The sequence below is a fragment of the Haemaphysalis longicornis genome, unplaced genomic scaffold (genome assembly GCF_048455015.1).
Source record: "Haemaphysalis longicornis isolate Haplotype H1 unplaced genomic scaffold, Haemaphysalis longicornis Haplotype H1 scaffold_7, whole genome shotgun sequence".
Lineage (NCBI taxonomy): Eukaryota > Metazoa > Arthropoda > Arachnida > Ixodida > Ixodidae > Haemaphysalis > Haemaphysalis longicornis.
Window position 1 is genome coordinate 130,901,575 of NW_027526422.1, and position 22,206 is coordinate 130,923,780.

Genomic DNA, 22,206 nt, shown 5'->3' on the forward strand with positions numbered 1-22,206 from the left:
GCTCTCTTTAGAAAGTTATCTATTGAATTAGATGAAGTTCATTGATTTACTTGTTAGAAGAACTTAATTTCTTTTACTCAGAGTATGTAATTTTCTTGAATATTTATCAGAAAATGTATCTTGAATATTTATCAGGAAGTACTCGGTATATATACATATATAAGCGCTAAAAAGAGTGGGAATGCTGATATTTTGCATACTTTCCCAAAAATGTGTCTCAATCTCCTCTATTTTTTCTAAAAAAAAATTCGGTTCTTCTAAAAATTATAAATATTACACAGGAAGCACATATGAAGGTTCATGAGACTGTACTGGGCAGATATGGCGCCGATAATTTTTATACATAAACCTAAGGATTACTCTCTTGGTGCTAAAGAAATGAACCATTATTTTAACCTTTCGTATTTGTTTTAAATATACGTTTTCCTGCGTACGTTAGTTAATAAGTATGTAATAATTCTTTGCTCTAGAATATTTTTGTCCTCCAGATGGCTGTCCGGGAAGAGGGAAAGTAGGTCGAAATTGATCCTTAAGAACTTGTCACTAAGTATTGCCTATTAGGAAAGTTTGAAATTCAGGCGGATAGCCGATTTACATGACTTACGATACTCTAAGAGAATCACCCGCCGCGGGTGGCTCAGTGGCTAAGGCGTTGTGCTGCTGAGCACGAGGACGCGGGTTCGATTCCCGGCCACGGCGGCTGCTTTTCTGGTGGAGGCGTAAAGCAAAAACGCCCGTGTGTACGAGATTTCGGCGCACGTCAAACATCCCCAGGTGGTCAAAATTAATCCGGAGCCCTCCACTACGGCGCGCCTCATCGCCTGCGTTGCGTCGGTGCGTTAAACCCTACAATCAAGAATCAACCAATTACTCTAAGAGAATCAGCCAGCAGTGCCACGTTCGGTTAGAGTCGATTTCATCATCATCATCATCGCCAACCCCCTTCTAGGTCCACTGCAAGACGAAGGCCTCTGCCATCGAATCACAGCAAAACTTTTCTTGTTTGGTCAGTTTTATGTTAAATTTAAAGCACAGTTCTGTCCCAGATTTTCTTTTTTTAATTTTCTAGGCGCGCAAAAAGTAATTGTCATGGGTTATATAACCAGTACAGCGAGTTTATGTTGTAATTTTATTTGGAATTGCCAATATACAAGAAAGTGGACATAACCTGTTTCGAATAGCCCTTGGCCAGCAGGGTCAACGCTATGCAAAATAGGAAAACACTCAGGCGCCCCACTTCTAAAATACATTAAAAGTAAAAAGAAATGCTGTTGTTGAAAAACATAAAGGTAGAGAAGCTGTACGCAACGTACACGGCCATCAGGGCAGTTTAAGTCCACGATTGGAGCCAATTTGCTTCTCCTATGGTGCCGCAACGACCTTTATTCCGTCATTGTTGCTATAAGTGTGAGCTTCCTCCAGTTTTTGGGAGGGGATAATAATTGGACATCAACTTGGAAGGGCGTTCCGAGCAAGTGTTGCTGCGATTACGGCGAACGCTGAAGTTTTTTTTTTTTTTTTTTTTTTTTTACAATCGTGGCCGCTCTGCGTAGAGGGTATGCTTGTCTTGACAAACGTGCGCCGGGGGGCCGCTGAGTGGTCGTCGCGAGGCAAGCACACAGGAGCGCTCGGCAATTTTGTGTTTTTTTTAACTGCCGGACGGTCGTCGCGAGGCATGTGCTCACGTGCGTGCGCTCGGCATTTGAGTGTCATTTTAACTGCCGACAGGAAAAGATATATTCTCATGATATTCTCACGAAAAATTACGATAATACGAAATTTTCTCCAAAATAAATTTTTGAGAACACCTGGCTGCCCAGCTTACGATCCGTACTGGCCAGAATCTGCTGTCAGATGGGCTTCAAAGTTCAGTAGCATTTATGAATGAAGCCTTTGTGCCAGTCGAACTCAAAACAATGTGCATACAACTCGGCTGTCCTTTTATATCTCGAGCACTGCTTTTTACAGTACTGAAAGTTTGAAGTAAAGGTGTAGTAACACCCTCACTTAGAGTAGCGCTCTTCAATTATTTGAGGCACAGCCCCTCGAGGCACACAGATACGTTTTCGCAGCGGCGCTAAATACCCTTTCCGTTGGTTTAACTTCATATGATATTTGAATCAATCCACCCACGTTATTTCATATAATGGTGGGTTTTAGGATTGTATACAGGGAGCTGATAATGACTGGTTAGTTTTTTGCCTTACGTCTGGGCCTTTGTTGTAGGAGCGCTAAGCCCTTTCAGTCGTTGAATGAAACCCCGTGCATGTACCATAAATACATATTGATGCCGATATCTGGTGTTCAAAAATGTTTGTGAAGGCAAATTCTGTGCAACAATCTTTTTCACACCACACTTAACGGACCGCACTCTCAATTCCAGGAGGGAAAGAACAAACGTGACATTGTTGACCGAATAATGTTGACCAAATCTGGAAATTCTCGTCTTGAAAGCGCAAATGTACAGTTGCGTTTGTTTCGTTAGAGGTCTGAGGTCAGAGGATTTTTGCAAAAAATCGTCGTGTTTTCACTTATGGATTAATTCTTTCGGGAGAAGCTTGACGTGCGCTAACTGCTCCATGCCTTTTCCTTTTATCTCAGTGCTTTCCTGTGAGTGACACCTGGTATCTGATATACAGAAGCTTCGAAAATGATCCCTATTTTGGAGGTAATCCTACATGCACCGCAGTCTCTCCATCTGGTCCTTTTGAAAACGGCTCTGGAAAATTCACGGTACAAGTCGGTGAATCCGGCAAAGTGTAAGTATAAAAGCCATAGACTGTAAGGTTCGTCCTGAGAAGTATCAGTCCAATTTTTAATTTCAGGCACCAAGGGAAACCTGAGAAACATTAACGCCGGTGTTATTTGTAGTCAAGTTAGCGCAGTTGCGCGCCATTTTTTAATGCGAGTGTACCTTTTTCCGAGCACCGTATCTCAACAGCGCCATTACAAGTTACACTCGTAACTTTTTTCACTAGCTTCTAAGTCATCAGTATTTTACTTCCCACTTTGTGTAAAGTAATATACGAGCAGGAACACACCGCATACATGTTTTAGCCTCGACGGTCGTTTTGTTTCATGTGCCTGATTTACTTATCATGACCAACAATTTCAGAAACATAACGGTAACATTGATGTCTTCACCTGGATACGAAGTGATGAATGTGCTCAATGCAGTAGCGGACGCAGGTAAGTACTCATAAGCATTGCGAAAGAGCTTTGCATCACACGGTTTCTGGCGTGTGAAGTTAATAGAGAGTTATAGGAGATCGGAAAAACGGCTCGGGTACGGTAAAGTCTGCCGTCTGAACGCCACCGCGCATGCGCAGAACCCTACCGTAAACCGGAGCGACTTGGCCGGACGGTACCGAGACGTACCGTGTCCGTCGATCCAAAGCGGACGGCTGCTTTGGAAGAGTTTGGTAGACGTACGCTTGGCTCACGCCTAGTCGAACGGATTGTAAATACGAGATCGTTTAAGAAAAATTATGTTGCAACAAGTGAAATCCGCGCGATTCTAATCGCTCAAGTAGCAAGCGAAACACGGTGCCGACCCAACTGCCGTGGCTTGTATCGCCGAGCGACGCATGTACGATAGCTTCTTTTAGGTTAAATAAAGGCAATCCGTCTACATAACTCGTATTAACAGCAACATGGGGCCCGTCTACTAATCGGCGAGTGAGGAACAAGCGGTGTCAGTGCGAGGGACTCTCAAATACAACGAAAAACTAGAACCAGCCAGCCGTACGTACCTCAGAGCCCCGCTTGACCTGCGGCGCCATCTGTTGAGATGCAGCAGGACAAAATACTCGCTTCATTTTCACGCAGTTGCTAATTGGAATCTCCGTAGGGGCGTTGGATATATTTTTTTAACACTGCCTTTATCGCTTTCGAAAATTTAAAACAAGTATTTCAGCACAGGAAACGCCACCGACCCACGAAGAATTGCCAAACGACGTACAACCCAAGTCGCTCCCGGTCACGATTGCATGTCCGGTAGTTACGGTCTGCTATAACTCTTACGCTCCGGTAACGGGTACCACGTACCGTACCGGGACCGTTTTTACGATCTGCTATAACTCTCTAATATCCCGAAACCAGAAGTAAATCCAATCTCTAACACGATATACCGCCTAGTATAAGCCAACACCCACCAAAACGAGAGAGAGAGAGAGAGAGAGAGAGAGAGAGAGAGAGAGAGAGAGAGAGAGAGAGAGAGAGAGAGAGAGAGAGAGAGAGAGAGAGAGAGAGAGAGAGAGAGAGAGAGAGAGAGAGAGAGAGAGAGAGAGAGAGAGAGAGAGAGAGCAAACTTTATTTCTGCAGGACCTCGGTCCAGGTCCTCATTTCAGTCTTTCATTCGCCGGGTCCACGTAGTACTGCAGGCAGAATATTCGTGCGGATCCGGTGCTCATGTTCATAGAGAGCTCCCTCGGCAACACGTGAGAGAGAACGCTACCAGCTTAAAAATGACCGCTTATGAACGTGCCGCAAATTTGTAACAGATTTTTAAAATTTCGCATTACTGTACACATTGTTGAGTGCTTGTGTAGCTTTTATATTGGGTCAGAAAACGTCACTTTTTCGCACTCGCGGGAATGCAAAAAACGTGACTAACACCCTGGACGCTGAGGTGCTTCACGTTGTCAACCCAGCCTGGTATATGTTTTGATGATGAAACAGCTTTAAAGAAACCAAATCAAATCAATGTTGTTATCGCTATCGGCGTTGGTACAGTTTGAGGCGCAGAAAAAAATGCCTCAAAATATTTGCTTGACGAGACTTTGAATACTTGTTCATAGTCAAAAGAGGGGTTAGACGCAGGAATGCCACAAAGTGCCGAAAAAAAAATTAACTATTTCAAAGTGCAACACAAATATATAGGGATTAGCATACAGAGAATACAATTCAGGTGTAGCTAAAATTGCTTTAAAAAATGTAGCCGAATCATCTCTTGCACTGAATATAGATGAGCTAAAATTTATGTACCTCTGGTCATACCACGCGTAATCATCCTGGCCCTATACACCAGTGATCTGAATTGTCTTTTGTTTCGCTTCACTTTGTTTAGAAACAGGTTTTAGTATTTACGGTTGTATTACTTATTAAATTTCAAAGTAAGAAAGTTTCATAAGAAAGGCGACATGAAGGACTTGAAAAATTACCGGCCGATCAGCTTACTGTCAGTCGTCTACAAGGTATTTACCAAGGTAATCGCTAACCGAATTTCTGCAACCTTAGATTTCAGTCAACCTAAAGAACAAGCAGGGTTCCGTAAAGGTTATTCAACAATGGACCATATTCACACGATCAATCAGGTGATAGAGAAGTGCGCTGAGTATACTGAACCCCTATATATAGCCTTCATAGATTATGAGAAAGCATTTGACTCGGTCGAAACCCTAGCAGTCATTCAGGCATTACGGAACCAGGGGGTAGATGAGCATTATGTAACAATACTAGAGGATATCTACAATGGGTCTACAGCTACGATCATGCTCCATAGGGAGAGCAGTAAAATACCTATAAGAAAGGGTGTCAGACAAGGAGACACAATCTCTCCAATGCTATTCACAGCATGTTTACAAGAAGTATTCAGAACGTTGGATTGGGAACAGGTGGGTGTAAGGGTTAATGGAGAATACCTCAGTAACCTCAGATTTGCTGATGACGTTGCCTTGCTAAGTAACTCGGGAGACGAATTGCAAAGCATGCTTTCCGCACTGGGCGAACAGAGTAGAACCGTGGGACTGAAAATTAATATGCAGAAAACTAAAGTAATGATCAATAACCTCGGGACAGCACAGCGGTTTGACATAGGTGGCGAGGCAGTGGAAGTGGTAAGCGAATATATCTACTTAGGCCAAGTTGTGACCCCCGATCCAAACCATGAGGCAGAGATAATTAGAAGGATCAGAATGGGGTGGGGTGCATATGGCAGACATTCTCAGATAATGAATAGCAGCCTACCATTGTCGCTGAAGAAGAAAGTGTATGACAGCTGCATCTTACCGGTACTCACCTACGGGGCAGAAACTTGGAGGCTCACTAAGAGGGTTCAACTTAAATTGAGAACAACTCAGCGGGCAATGGAGCGGAAAATGATAGGTGTAACATTAAGGGACAGGAAGAGAGCGGAGTGGGTCAGGGAGCAAACTGGTGTTAAAGACATATTAGTAGAAATTAAGAAGAAGAAATGGACGTGGGCAGGACATGTAATGCGAAGGCAAGATAACCGCTGGTCATTAAGGGTAACAGAGTGGATCCCTAGAGAAGGCAAGCGTTGCAGGGGGCGGCAGAAAGTTAGATGGGCAGATGAGATAAAGAAGTTTGCGGGGATAAATTGGTCACAGTTGGCACAGGGACCGAGGCAATTGGAGAATAATGGAGAGGCTTTGCCCTGCAGTGGGCGTAGATAGGCTGGTGATGATGATTACTTATTAAATAACTCGTTCTTTGGCAATCGTTGCCCCATGTTTGCCTTGCACCATTAAAAATTCCCCGCATTTCCCCGAGGGGAAGAATGTGAAAGTGCGAATGCACGAGTTGAATTTGCGCGGTTCGGTAATGTTCGCGAAAGAGAGATCACACACACACACACACACACAACTACAAAGAAAGAAAGATGCATTTATTCACAGACACCTATTTGTGTTGTCGTTTGTACTTGATTACTAGAGCGGATCTTAGCTTTAAAATTTCGTGTCACTACTCCTTTAAGCAGGTGTATTAGCCCTTCTCACGCCCGATTCTTGGCCAATCCCCCCACGTGGGTATGTGCCATGTCAGCGGCCAGGTAGCGCGCGCCCATCTCCCCCCGTTGCCAAGGAAGACGAGGAGATCCTGGCCAATCCCCACGTGGGTATGTGCCATGCATTCGCACGAGCGCGGACATCGCCGGTGGACGCAGGTTCAGGGTCGCTTAAGAAGTGCATTCGCACTTAAAAATCAACCCCGATCATCATCTCTTGCACTGCATGGCGAACATGAGATGTGCGTGAATGACCCGCCGCGGTGGCTCAGTGGCTAAGGCGTTGCGCTGCTGAGCACGAGGTCACGGGTTCGTTTCCCGGCCGCGGCAGCCGCTTTTCTGACGGAGGCTAAAAGCAAAAACGCCCGTGTGTACGAGATTTCGGCGCACGTTAAAGATCCCCAGGTGGTCAAAATTAGTCCGGAGCCCTCCACTACGCCGCGGCCTCATCGCCTGCGTTGCGTCGGCGCGTTAAACCCTACAATCAATCAGATGTGCGTGAATACTTTAATAATGTAGAATACGTGAAAAGATGAAACAATAAACACGAAACGAAATACATAAAAAATACACAGAAAATAGGAATGAACTGGTTAACGGAATTAACTTTATGAATGGTTAGCGGCAGTGAATGCATGTTTTGTATCATTTGTTTTCTAAGACTCGCTCCGTATTCTAACGGCAAAATGTTTTTGTGAGGTGTCTGGGAAAGTTAATGAGCAAACGCGACATTTTAACAGGTAATTAGAGCCATTGCAAAAAGGCTGTCTTGGAGATTTGGTTCTTTGTCTATGAGCTGGGGACCATTTAAATAGTTGGCAAAGATAGCACAAGTGAGATCCCTCTACATGCTAAATGAAGTTAAAGCTGTGTTTATGCAACTGGTGACTTTAGGATTTCTTATGTTGCGGTTGACGGCAAAACGCCCTTCGTTTCTAACATGCAAAACAGAAATGGGATTGTTCCCGCACTTACACGTTTTAAAATACAGCGCGATGAACACAACGACAGAGAATAAGCAGAGGAATTTTGCAAAATGAAACTGCGTAGAAACACGATTGCGTCCAACTTTTCAATACAAACATGCCTGCTTACTGCAGCCATTGAAAAGTTAATTATTCAATTTTAGTAATTAAGCCACAAACATCAATAATTACCACCTACTTGTGTGTCCTCCTGGGCGATTAACCTCACTGTAGAGGTGGTCTTCACGTAAAGCTAAGCGCCTAATTTAAAAGCAAAAACAACCTGTCGACTTAATTTTGATCACCCTGTATAATTATTTCTTGCCGTTTAAGTTTTACATCGTGTTTGAAGGTTGTGTTTCGGTTTTTAAGAGTTCTGTGGCAAGTCAGCTATCCTTTATTTGTATATAGAAACCTACTAGCTTCCGTCATTCCATTTTCAAGTGCGCTTCAACGTGTGTTAGTAAACTAAAACGATGTGATGTGCATATATACAGTTCACATAAGCATGACTTCTGGTAAAACAACTGTTTGGGGAAGTCTGTGCGTACTTATTTTAAAAGCTACAGTGCGATAAACACAAGACAGAAGAACCAAAACAGGACAGCGCTTGTCCCGTCCTGATTCTTCTCTGTCGTTGTGTTCATCGCGCTATAGTTTTTAAACAGGGTGTGGCTTTCTGCGTGTAAGGGCGGGAAGAATCACATTTCTGTTTTGCATTTTAAAAAGGGACGCGTGTAGTCTTTTCCCTGGTGGTGTTTTCCAGGGCAATCCTTCGAATATGAATTCAAGCGTATGTCGAAAGATGGGGCTATGGTGACGAGAGGATACCATCTATGGTCTTCTGCCAGGAGAACATTATTTACGGCGCAAACGACATCGGATACCTATTGTTTTATGGTTATTCTCTGAACAGCCGATTGTCTTTTTTTAATATTTTTAATTGCCTGTCGACACTGGGTAATTAAGGTTGCCGTTCTAAATTTGTGGTCGCACACTTTTAATACATTTCAACGTTCAGGTTTATGTTGCCTATTGCAAATACAACAATCAATAAATAACTGTACCATTCACTGGCATTATTTTGTCACATCCTGCTGTTTGGCGTCTTGAGACATTTATTTTCTCATTGAGAAACCAATTCCTCAATTGATGTCTGTCACTTTCGATGGAAGAGACACATACCTCACGAACGTATTCTTCCTGCAGCGCCTGACACAAGTCTTAACCTCACGAATGTCTTCCGAGACTGCGAGAACTGCAAGGTTTTCCGCCACAGCTACGCCGATGGAGGTGAACTACCGGAGCTATGTTTTGCATAGAGTGTTATGATTGACCTGGCTAACTTAGCCTACGGGCAGTGTTGAAGAGAATATAATTTTTACACCTATAGATTTATATCAAACAGTCGGTGTTACTTTTGTAGTTTGCGAAAAGATGTTTCAACCAAATTACGTAGGGCGAAACCCATTTGAAATATCGAGTGAAAGAAAGATTTTCGCATCATTTGCTTTTTTTGTGAAAGACACCCAATGACTTATCATAACAGCATCCTTAGAACAAAATCCTTCGGATGTCGCAGCAAGGAACGCGACCAATTTTTTTGTTGTAAGCTTTGTGATACTAGTTTTTACTATCTTATTTGACAAAAAAGAATATTTCTAAAAATTGGTTTCACCACGACACAATCCAAGGGATGCACGTCTTTATAATACGACTGGTAATAAAATTACCAGATGCTTTTAGTTCGCACGCTTCTTACGAACGAAAGTTCTGAAAATGGAAGCGGTATGAATTAGGTTCTTGTCATAACACAAGGAAGAAATCAATGGTTTCAAAGAAGTTTCAGGAGGGTGGAGGTGGAGGGGTAGTGATTGTTCCCTGGCCTGCTACGTTCTGCGGCGAACAAAAGGCGGAGCTGTGAAGCCACAATTGACAGTTTCCGCCGCTTTTTCGGAGGGGGTGCCACTGGTACGGGACAACTCTGCCGGCTCTCCCTCCCAGAAGGCGGCGCAAATCAGTACGGCACGAGTTTTTTGTGTGCGTCGGAGAAATTCCTCAACTCGCTTGCACGCCCTGTGACCGCACATGAGGGAATATAAACGGTATAAACGCGTCGAGGTCCTTCTCGTGCACCCGCCGCAGTGGCTCAGTGGCTAAGGCGTTGTGCTGCTGAGCATGAGATTGCGAGTTCGATTCCCGGCCGCGGCGGCCGCTTTTCTGATGGAGGCGAAAAGCAAAAAGGCCCGTGTGTACGAGATTTCGTCGCACCTGAAAGATCCCAACGTGGTCAAAATTAATCCGGAGCCCTCCACTACCGCGAACTTCATCGCCTGCGTTGGGTCGGCGCGTTAAACCCTACAATCAATCAATCAATCAATCAATCAATCAATCAATCAATCAATCAATCAATCAATCAATCAATCAATCAATCAATCAATCAATCAATCAATCAATCAATCCAAATCCAATTCAAGCCAAGCCAATCCATCCGAATCCAATCCAATGCCCCTCGCGAGAGAGGGGCATCGGAGAGGAGAGGGGTGAGCGGCGGAGAGCGCAGCTCGCGCGGCGAGGAGAATGGGGGAGGGGCGGACGTTGCATGGACAAGGCGAGTGAATGAGATGCAGTCGCATCTAAAAACAGCGCGCCAGCATCTCACCTGAGTGCTACGCAATATGACGCACAGTAGCGGTTGACACGAAACTGCAGACTTCCGACAGGCAACCACAGCAGCTAAACGAATGGGCCATTAATATGCGCATCAATCATCTTGAAGCAGTGACGGTGTCGGTCGTTTTCTTTTTGTCGATGAGCTTATGCTTCCCCGGCATTTTAGCACTACGTGTTGCTTATGCTTTACCAATCTGTATCGGTTATTCCTCTTCTGTATTATGGTGCTCATAGCTGCTTACCCCGTCCTATATAGGTGTACGCGCGGAGGTTCTGCCCGTGCGGTCTCGGCGGCTGCTTTGACGCAAATATCGCGGCCAACTCCATACGTCTAACATTTCGTTGATTCGGACAGAGCTGGAACACCGGCTTTGATACCGGCGCTAAAATTTGGCAATAGCTGCCCGGGGCTCACAGTTATGAGTTGACGAACATAGCAACTGCATCGGCATGTTTACGCGAGCCGTGGCACCCGGCCTTGCCCGTGCAGCTTCTCCCGCCTACCTCGCGTGAGCCGCGTGTTTAGAACAGAACTCACAACCATTCACTGTAGCCGCCTTTAACTAAAAGTCGCAGCCCAGGGTCACGTCTGTCATGTGCCCAACGCCATTGCTGGAAACATCGGACGGCTCCGTTGCGTTCGCTAGCTCCTCCCAGATGCAGTAAACATCGTTTGCGGCGTGTAGCTGGCGACCACGTTTTGAGGTTTTCTTATATGAAAAAGAAAACGAGCCAAAATATTCCATCTCTCTAAAACCGTCAAAACGAGCGCGCTGGTTTGAGCATTCATCGCAGCGTAGCACGGGCAGTACAGGGAAGGGCGCAAGCGATGACAACAACCGATAAATGCCTCAAGTGGCCGTAGATGGCGCTAGTTGTTCAGGCGCTGGTGTCGCCACCGTACCAGCGCACCAGCGCACCAGCACTGGTGTGTGCGTTGACAACTAGATGTACTTAAGTGCAGAGTAGTTCAAAGACATCGCATATTTTAATTATAGTACGCTCGAGAGAGCGAGCGAGCGAGTGAGTGAGAGAGAGAGAGAGAGAGAGAGAGAGAGAGAGAGAGAGAGAGAGAGAGAGAGAGAGAGAGAGAGAGAGAGAGAGAGAGAGAGAGACTATTTTGGCCAAGAGCGGGGAGGGGGATTACAAGGTGGGGTTGTTTGTGGCGTAGGACATCTTCGAGACTGACAGTTTGAACAGAAACAGGTGAGTCCTTTGAGAAAGCGGGAGAGTATCAAAGCATTGAAGGACTCTGCTAAGACTAACCGCTCCCTCTGCTCTTCGCAGGTAAAGGGTGCTCTTTGTGGAAGCCGAAGCAAGCACTGGATAAAAATACCACATGCTGCGAATTTGTGTATGATTTTGTGTGTGGTGCGTCTCCGAAGTACCAGGTGTATGACCTGTGCTAATAAAGCCTTCAAGCCCCATATGTCTCTGTTCGCTAAAGCTTGTATGCTATAAATAAATATCTTAACAAGCAAAAATTACACCATCTTCCCGAGGGGAACCCTGAGGTGATGCGAAGCATCGCAGAGCTCCAATCCAATCCAAGCCAAGCCAAGCCAAGCCAAGCCAATCGAATCCAATCTAATGCCCCTCGCGAGAGAGTGTTCTCCTCGCCGCGCAGCTGGCGCGGCGAGGAGAATGGGGGAGGGGTGGACGCCGACAACGCCGACAACAACGCCGGATGGATGCAGGGACAAGGCGAGTGAATGAGATGCGTCGCATCTAAAAATGTTCGCCCACACCACTTGTTTATTGAGCGAAGAAATACAGTGAAATCTCGTTAAACCGTGCCCGCATAAGCCGTAGTTTCTTGGTTTCCTTTGAACCTAATGCATTCGAATAAACCGCAGTCCCGGTTAGTACGTACTTTCTTCACATCCCCGTCAGGTACGGTTTAACGAGGTTTCAGTGTAGTTTGGCCGTTTAACTGCGCTAGTGATTTTGCCTGCTGAACTGAATAATGTTACCACAGAGGTTTATTTTGCCACCGCGGTTTTGCATTTAAACGACGGTGTTTTACCTAGCAATAGGTCATTTTACGTTATGTAACTGATATTCATAGAGAGCTGGGATGACTGGGGTTATGAGGGTCGCGTGTACGGGCAGATCGTGATAATTTTAACACTTAAAAATTTACGGTATTTCAACATTTTAACTATCGAACGTTTGCACGGCATTTTGTAACATGTCGTAACTGAAGGTGATAAAAATGAGGCGCCGCTGCGCTCATCCTAGGAGAGTAGACAGGAAATGCTGGAAGCCTTACACGTTGCAAAGTAGAGATAGGTAGTGATAACATTTTTCGCGCTCATCCGTAGGCAGCAGAGTACCGTTTGGAGTGGTACCATACTCCCACAGCTTATTAGGGATGGTCATTGCGTGCTTTGTTTGACCTACATGAGGGTTTTTACCCGGCAAATCCTACATTTTGTGCATAGTGTCGTTTATTCTTGCTTCGTACTAGCACAAAGATTGAGACGTGAAGAGAAATCATAATCTCGCACTTTCGGAAGTTTCAAAAGTGGCCTTTAACCCAACTCATGCGTTGTGATCACGTGACTCGATCGGGAAAGAGGCGGCGGCGGTATACAGGATCATAAAGTGGGGCCGTAACCATACTCCCTCTTATATCGTACCGCTTCGCTGCGCAACACATAATATAAGAAAGCCAGCTCACAAATGCCAACATTGCCAAGCTTACACCGATCTTCAGGTAGGCTTCATCTCTGAACGCAAATGCAGTGCTAGGAACCCCTTTCTGCAGTGGCACTATAGAACATATAAAAATATGGAGACCCTGATACTTTGAGTCTATTTTTTTCTAATTCTTTTTTTTATACGTTGAACACAAGCCCTGAGTTTTCGTTCCACGCCGGCGCGGGAACTGCGAGGAGTAGACAAACAGCTTCGCTGTAATATCAAACATTCAATTTGAGAAGCACAACGTGTTCTAATCGAAGATTTAGCTTTGCCTGACAGACACCACATTTACAGGACCGAATCAACGGCAAGGTTCTAAATGAGTTGAGGTAGGTGGTGCCGTAGTTTCCGGATTTGAGGATGCCAAGAGGCGTGGCACAGTTATACTCGATTCACTTAGAGCATAAAAACATATCATATCGAATCGAGTAGACAAAAGGATTTATCCAAACTCAAAAACGATACAAATTTATGTGAAGTACATTCTCATCTAGGCGGAGAACGGAGTTGCGGGTTCCCGAAAAGCGTTGACGTCACCCGTCCTGCTCCCACCACGGCCAATCACCACCGGCTCTTCCCACTGATACGAGGGAGAAGCCAGCTTGGTCATGCCCTCGGAGACCACGGCTGCGTCTTCGCCACTGGCTCGTGTCGGCTTGCTCGAATCCGGCGGCAACGCGCTCGGCGAAGGCATCATGAGGTGCTCGGCCGCGTCAAGCAGGAAGGCGGCACGAGTCACCGCTACTTGAGCGTCACCCTCGGCCACGACGGTCTCCTTGGCGCTGCCGCCTTTCCCGACAGACTTTGGCGTGCCTGCAGTTATCAAGCGGCACCAACATACCACGAGTAAGAATAACTGCCAAGTGTAACGGTAAAATAGCTTTTTAAGTGCAGAGCACTTTAGGCGCTCTCCTTGTCGTCCTAGCTCGCTCGCTGGAACCAAGCATATCGCCACGGCGTTGCGATGTAGCCTGTCACGGTAGCCTTTGCCGCGGCGTAGCTTCGAAAGCCAAGTGGTTTAAGTCATAAGCGCTCGAAACTCGCGAACCGCTGGCGCTTAGCAGTGGCCTAGCTCGGCTATGCCAGGATATACGTAGCGAGAGCTAAGGTTCAGCTGGTTATTCTTAGCTTTCGTGGTTGTCTAGGATTAGCTGATTATCATGCTCACTGCTGCTTATCATCCAATCCAAATCCAAGCCAAGTCAATCCAATCCAATCCAATCCAATCCAATCCAATCCTCGCGCTTGCGCAAAATGTGGCAGTGCAACGCCAGCACAGGCAGGGAGAAAAGCACAAAGAGAGCAGAACTCCCGCTGGCGCAGTTTCAGGCAGGGGGCGCGCGAGCGCTGCGAAGGCGGGGAAATTTGATTTGCATGGGTTGGTAGCAGTAAGCGGATAACGGCGGTACAGCCCATTATGGCGAATCACTGCTCTGCACATCCGACAGCTTTCACATTGAGTGGAACGGCTTCAATTTTTTGACTTGCGTATAGGACACACATGTGCGGAGCGCTGCTAAAGGGACGGTAAGTAAGACAATTATACAACTGTGTTCACTTTGAAAGAACAAGGCTTTGGTAACTCACTCAGCTCTAGACTGTCCCTGAAAGACGTTTTTTGTTGGCCGACAAAACACGAAAACTATTAAAAAACTCAAATTTCGCGCTGCAAGAACGTATTATAGGCACGAGTGACGTAACATGGGCGAGAAATAAAAAAAACATAGTTATCTGTGTTAGGTACACGTTAGCATTTAAGTGATAAGGTCAAACGAAGCTCGAGACCCTGCTACAATCGCAGAGTCATGTTTCTTTGCGGCGGCTTGTGCAGGCGGCCGCCAATCTGTCAAACAAAGTTTCGTGACGTCATAGAGAAATTGTCGGAAAGCGGCCGGGGGGGACGCCACTGGTTCGTGTGTTTTCCTAATTATCTCCATCATTCCTTCGAAGTTTACGATAAAATAAGGATGGTTGTTACCGACCCAAAGCAAGCTTTTCAATGAACTCAACTTGTTTTTTTTTATTTTCACGGTCCCTGTCATTGTAGTGTGCGATAGTTGTGAAATAAAGCAAATGTATAGCTGCAAGAACAACACAATCCTTTTAAGTAAAGTTTACAAAATCTTTTGTCTGGAAATTAAAAGCCCGAAAACGTAGTACACATTTCGTAAAATTTCGTGCGTGACATTTGAGCGAAAAAAAAAAGAGAAAAGAAGCGCTACAAGCGAAAATTCTGAAATGGTGGGACCTTGACGGAAGCGCGCCCATAAACACGAAAAAAGATCACTTCTTCCAATCTCGGTCTTAGAAAAAAGACGGGACATTCGAGCAAGTGTGTTAGGGGCGGTTAATTAAAAAAACGGACCCCTCTGAAACTGAAATTGTGTTCTGTGTTGCCCTCCCACAGAACAGTTTAAGGGTGCAATTAGTTCTTAAAAGGACCCTGCGACACTTTTTCCAACTTTTTTTCAAAATTCTAAACGCTTGCAGAACGTAGTCCACCAACACGTTCACTGCTTAGGTTAGGGTTGGCAAAGCACCTCAGCCAAAAATTACTGCTCCATGGCTATCACGTAACTTAGAATCTTGCTCAAAAACTTGTTCTCTCATTCCCGGTCTTGGCGTTCTTCGACCGTTGGAATTCCGTCATTGCAGTGGCGTGGCGGCTATTGGCCGGCTTTCCTTCAGTTGCAGCAAATGAAGGCGTTCGATAGCCTTTTTAAATCAAAAAGAAAGCCAGAAAAGCAAAGCAGAAAGGTAAGGCGTATCTGCTGTGACGAGCAAATCAGTGTCGCTCCATGCTGGCGTTAGCTATAGCCGGTATTCAGTGGCGTGAAATGCATGCAGGCAACCAAGTGTGCGCCGCCATATCTGTGGCCAAGCGTCTGTTACTAGGCGAAGTTGTGCGCACGCTCCCCAGATCAGGCACTCCTTTTTTCCTCTATGCAACCGTGTGAGTGCGCAGTCACTGGTTACGTCCGGCTCCGCGGGATGGCGGTACTTGTCCATGCTAAGCACGACTGTGAATCACATGACTGTGTTTCACGTTACAAACTTTACCTCAGCGACCGCAAAGTATTGCCTCGAGTTCAATGTGAGTGCGATTAATAACATCTCTGTTGACGCCACAGTTTAGAACATCTTTGTTGACTCCGCCTTTTAAAATCGGATTCGAACGGAGCAGATGAGGCACGCCGGTGTTTTTTTTCTTCGGCGTGCGGGCGCAGTGGCCCAAGCCGCGCCGTGTCCGTGGCGCATCGGCCGTGTCTGTGGCCGTTTCCAGTGTTGCCAAGCGAAGAAATTGACCACTAAACTTTTCAACGAATACCGCCTATAGCTTTCGCAGTGCTGCCACACGCGAAGGAAAGAGTAAAAGCGTTCAGCGGAAGTGTTGCAGAGTGCCTTCAATATTTTTGTTGCTACATTAGCGCTGTCTCGGTGACTTATCAGTTTCCGCAGAGTAGCCTAAACGCACGCACGCCTCAGAGTGCTTTCCCAGAGCAAGCCGTGCATTCTGTCTAGCCTGGAATTCTGAGCCTGCTAGTTCATGATTATTCGGATATGCGCGCCAGTGGAAGGCTGGTCCACAGGGAAGAGAAACAAGCACAAAGACAGTCACTGGCTGCAGACGGCAACCACTCAGAGTCACCAGTGAAAGGGAGACACTGGAATCTTTTCTGTTTATTCCCTCTGCGAAGGGTTCCTATGCTTGTTTGTTTATTCAAGCAAACGCGCATTCTGCGCACTGAAAAGTGAACGGGCAGCATCTGCTATGGACCTGCCCGGGACTACATCAAGTACGCTTGCGGCAACTTCGTGTAACCTGTCTTCACTCTGGCCGCCCTCTTGACCTACAACGCTGGGTGCATGGACCGCTTCATCGAGAACTCCTGAACTTCATACGCGAAACTATCCTGTTCGTGTATCTGTGAACGCGTACATTTTTATGCCGCATGGCAAACTTCCGAATAAAAAAAAAAGTAAGTGTTGGTCGTAAACCGTAAGTGACACTTTTGGGGTGGCTAATAGCATGTTTTTTTTTTTTTTTGCACACTGTGGGTACTCCGCGATTCCTTTTACGGAGAAAGCCTCCAGTTAACTTTGATAAGTGCCACCTTGGGACGTCCTTCGTGACCTCTTGTTACGTCGGTGCTTCTTGCGAGCGTCGGGAGCGTCGTCGTTGCTACCCGGGGACTCCTTAACGTCGGTCTCGGAGTTTTCCGTCGACTTGTGGTTCGAGGGCGCCGCCTTCGAAGGTTTTCTTTCCGCTTCGACCGCTGTACTCGTTGCCGGGGAATTAAGCTGTAAGAGCGAAAAATCGGAACGTCTGCCTAAGGTTCAGGAAGATAGAATTCAACGTAGCCTCACCCCATAAATTTTGTCGACTAAGTCCCAGGGTAAGGTAGAGTAGGTAACGTTATAAGAAATAAATGCAATAGAAGGAGTTGTTTAAGTAGTCAAGTGAAAATAATTTCTTTTCGTTTGCTACTACCACCATTTCGCTGGCGATCTTCCTTATAAAAAAGAGAAATAGGCTTGGATTGGTTTATTTTAAGATGTCCCGCTGAACACCAAATTTAAAGCATCAATCGATGAACGGTTGAGCTTGTGTGAACGTAAATTAGAATAATATTAATTTTGGCGTTCATTGTTTTGGGAGGATGGCAGATCTTATTTTAGGTTAATTTGTTATTAACTCACTGTTTGTTACGCTATCGTGCACTGACATATTTGAGAGGCAGGCAGAATTAAGCAGCAACAACAATAAGTAAATGTTACGGAAGAATGCGGCATGACTGGTCAACGGTGGGCAGTAAGTTTAGTTACGACAGTTCGACAGACCTGTCGAACTGTCGTAACTAACTGTCGTAACCTGTAGGGCGCAACAGCGGTGTATCTAATGTAATACCTTTGTACGAGAATATGTGCCGTGTTAACCAAGCTACTTTTCCGATGTTAAAAACAGCGAATTGCGTATTAGTTACAACGCCGGTCGAACAATCGGCGTAAGAAAAGTTTGACAGGGTGCCATGTTTACACATGTCGAAGGCTTGAGAAAAGGCGAACTAGGTTTACCTTCAAAACCAGGGCGAAAACCGGATTGTCTGACTCAAGCTTTATTAAAACGGGGTTTCAAAGGCGTTGTCATGGCTGCTTTTCTATGAGTTCACATAAAAACTCAGCGACAAATACAGGTAGGTTGTTATTTAGTACCGCTTTGTCGCCTTTCTTGAATTTATATTGTAACAACAAGAAAAGGAAATGGACAATGCCAAGGGAAACCTATACCGACGTCGACTAAGATGGGTGGAGAGGGGCATCGCTCGAGCCGTGACGACCGCTCTGTGAATAGAGTGCATCTCTTTTAAGAACGGTAGACTTTCTTGGGCTATTTAAACGCAAAAAAGTTTAGTCTGTCTGTTTGGCTGTCGGTCTGTGACTTGACGCAGCCACCCGGCTAAATTGAAATAAAATCTGCGCAATAGTCTTATATACTCACTGCCAAATCTAAACGTCCCAAGTCCGGTGTGAGTGTTCATGCTTGTCAACATTGTTGAACAAGAACAAGACATTACGCAAATACGAAGCATAAAATCAATACGCAAGGAATATTTGCAGCGTTTGTTTAATAACAAATATAATGGATGTTCGGTTTTATGAAATACTACATCCACTGTAGAAAAAAATTCACTCCTTCGCCTGCTGTCACCCGCGCTACTTTAGATCCTGACGGCATTTTAAGAAATCAAACGGCAAGAGTAATGAAAGGTCCCACTAGATATGTTCCACGTTCCGCTTGGAGTAGGGCAAAGGGCTCTATAAATACGCGAGTAGGGTGCCTCGATTCCCCCGCGCCTCCGCCATACGGCAGCGCTGGCATCGAGGCACCCGGCCTGGAGCAGTGCAACGCGGTAAGTTTAAATTGGCTTGAGCAAACCTCTAGCGTGTTATCTTTGGAGGAACGAGACGGAAGAGGAACAGCATGAGAGGTCAGCGGGAGAGAAGTGCGGCATTTAGATGGCAGGGTGCCAGTCGACTATCGTCTTCCGTCGACATTTGCAGCAAAAGAAGCGGATAAGCGGCCATTTTTTGTAAACAGATCGCTTCGACATACGCCATGGTTCATGTCATCCCTTCTGCCACCAGGTAACAATGTTATGATCGTGTATCTAGCGAGAAAACACGGCGCATAAGACGCTTGAAGCGACTGGAGATGTCATATATGGTGTAAAGGCTGCCACCATGACCCAAACGAATACTGTTCACCTCATGACCAATCTGCGCGACCTAATGAGTGAAATTTGCAAGTGAGGAGGCGAAGCATGCGATGGAAGTAAATAATAAAACCTGCACTGGAACAACAGCGCACGTGCATGCCTTGCGCTCTCGTCCCAGTGCAGGTTCTTTTGTTTCCTCTAATCGCCTGCGTATGCTTGGCGTCGCCATTCGACAAATTCGCACATTCGGTGACGCCGATTGGTCGTTCTGGAGCGTTGGGGTGAAGCCCACCGGAAGCAACATCTTAGATTGTATTGCCTTCGCATTCACTAGAATTGCCCGTCGACAGAAATACGCCGTATAGGAGAATAGGCAAAATTAAGAGTCGCCGAGTGCCACCCCGGCCTTTTCTACCCACCCGCAGGCCGTTCCAGATGTGGAACAGCTCCCCTCGGGACCAGGCCGCCACCACGGTGGGCAGAATGGTGCACGGCACCAGGTACAGCAGCGCGGGTTGGGCGTTGCGCATCAGGTGCAGCGCCAGGAAGGTCACCACCATGCCCACTCCGTACGCTGTAAAATGAAGGGGAGGCATGCACAAACTGGCGGGAAAGTTTAAACACGATAGTCTCGCTTAAGCTACTTAAGCCCGAAAACTTTATTCTGTCGGTACGCATGCCTGTATGTGTCTCGATTTAACCACCACGCCGAAAGTGAAAAAAAATTCTGAAACGAGTAGTTTATTTAGACAGAACCTTTCCAAACCACTAATTGTGGTACCGTACTTCATATTTTCAGCATTGTTGAGCAAAAAAAAAAAAAAAACATTTACATTTTTGACGTGAAACGTGAACACAGTAGGTAGCGTTTTTTTTTTAATTTAAAGTAGATGTGCGCTCTATATTCGCGACAGAAAGCAAACAATACGCGTTGAAAACATCTTTAAGCCAAAAATACGATGAGTTGTGGCGTCCCAGCCTAGGCCTGGTAGCAGACTTTCAAGTCCAACAGTAGCGAAATTGCAATAGATTGCGTGCGAGCTGTGGAACGCGGGAAAATTGAACTGATTTGAGCAAACCTTCACTTTGTTTATCGTGGAAGGAGCGACACGGAAGGGGAAGAGAGTGAGAGGTGAGCGCGGGAGACAACAGAGGCATTTACGCGCCAACGCGGCAGGAGGCTCCTCGTTCGGCGACATGGGCAGCGAGGTGAGCGGATGTGCGGCCAATTTTTCTAATGTGTGAGAACCCCCGATACGTTACTTGGCTCATTCGGCGAAGAACGCGCCGTCCGCAGACTCGTGTAACTGAACTGTGCGCGGTTTTGGTAGAAAGAGTGAAAGTCAAATAAAGCTGAATATAAAAATGTTCTAGGGCCGTTACATTGATATTATTGCTTCTATTGCAAGGGAAAATGCCATTCCAGCGATTCGTTCGTGCAAGGGAAGCCGGCTTGATTGGAGGTCGGTGTAAACCGTGTCTTTGCAAAGCTGGATTTTTCCCGTTGTGGGTTGAAGTGAATAATAAGAGTTTTAGCACTCCGTATGATCCGTCTGTAGCGTAGGTACTGTGTTGAACGGGACCCGACTGCGCCTGCGCGCGTGGGAGGGGCGAGGAGGCGCACCCTACCGCGACAAATACGCGGGCATGGTGAGGGCCGGCCCTCGGAACTGATCCTCCCTACCGCGACGGATGTGCAAGTGCGCAGACGGGTCCCGGTCAACACGGTAACTACGTACAAGAAGACGCAGCATACGGAGTGCTAAACTCTCTAATGTACGTGATGAGTGAGTTCTTAAGGGCCAACTGCAACAAAAATTTACCTGCCCCAAATTCTGTTTCAGCGTGTGGTATACACCACTAAAGTCTCTTGTGACCTAATTTTAAATTGCAAAAGGGTGAACTGAAGGGCTTGTTGGTACATCATATCGTTTGAAAACAGCGCGGAAGACGGGACTGAGCGAGTAATGCAATAGCTGAGCAAGCGCTTGTGTCGTCTATTACTTGCTCAGTCCCGTCTTCCGCGCTGTTTTCAAACTAATTTTAAACTCCGCATGCGCGCAGCACTTTTATTACAACCGTTCGAAAACATGCAACTTCAGCCGACGCAGCAAGTGCTGCCACAACTGGTTGCCACTGCGGCGAACTTCCGAATGTGACGCCACAGTCAGGACTCCCGTCCTGCCGTCACCTGTCCTCGGTAGCCCTTTTACGTGCGGCCTCACGCCAGTGAGCAGCGTAATTTTTGCATCTTGCATGAATAATTGCTTTCACGCGTTTCCGAAAGGCGAGAAGATGCTCTGGGTTGCCGAGACAAAAAGAGTGAACTCGAAGGGTGCCGGGTCGCCCCCCGGTACGCGAGGCGATACGCCGTCGGCGAGCGAGTAGGGTATTTGCACAACGGCTGATTTCGTGGTTGCGACGAACGAAGCAGTCGCTCAGTCGACTCTACGAGCACGCGAGACGCGAGTACGGCCTCCACGAGACGATACGCTGTTGGCGCGGCTGGTCGGTGCGTCGGGAGCGCGAACGAGTACGGCAGCTGTGCCGCGCACTGCAAGCTCACGGCCGGCCGGCTTTACGTGTGGGGAATAAGCGAGAACGGCCGACGCGAGACGATTCGCTGTTGTGGCGGCCGGTCAGGGGTCGAATGAGTACGACAGCTAGCTGTTCAGCGCACTGCACGATCGCGGCCGCGGCCGACTCTTCGAGCGCGCGAGTGACGCGAGTACGGCCGACGTTGCTGTCACTGTTGTCGGGGTCGGCTGGGGTGCGACAAGTTCAGCACGCGGTGCACTCCGCGGAATCGATTCGGTTCAAGCAACTTCGTCGAAAAATAAATAACGCCGCTGTGGGCAACACTTCGCTCGCTGATGAGAAAAAAAGGTAGAAGAGG

The 22,206-nt window shown here is 46.6% G+C and overlaps 1 protein-coding gene across 1 annotated transcript in view; it reads right to left on the reverse strand.

Annotated features, from left to right (window-relative positions):
* Window positions 1-22,206, reverse strand: part of LOC144146534 (uncharacterized) — a 100,068-nt gene that overhangs the window by 26,782 nt on the left and 51,080 nt on the right. The window contains exons 14-16 of the mRNA XM_077678477.1: window positions 19,730-19,884; window positions 17,208-17,394; window positions 13,658-13,905 (exon numbers count right to left, since the gene is read on the reverse strand). Coding sequence (XP_077534603.1) covers window positions 13,658-13,905; window positions 17,208-17,394; window positions 19,730-19,884 — 590 coding nt within the window. The remainder of the gene's footprint in view (window positions 1-13,657; window positions 13,906-17,207; window positions 17,395-19,729; window positions 19,885-22,206) is intronic.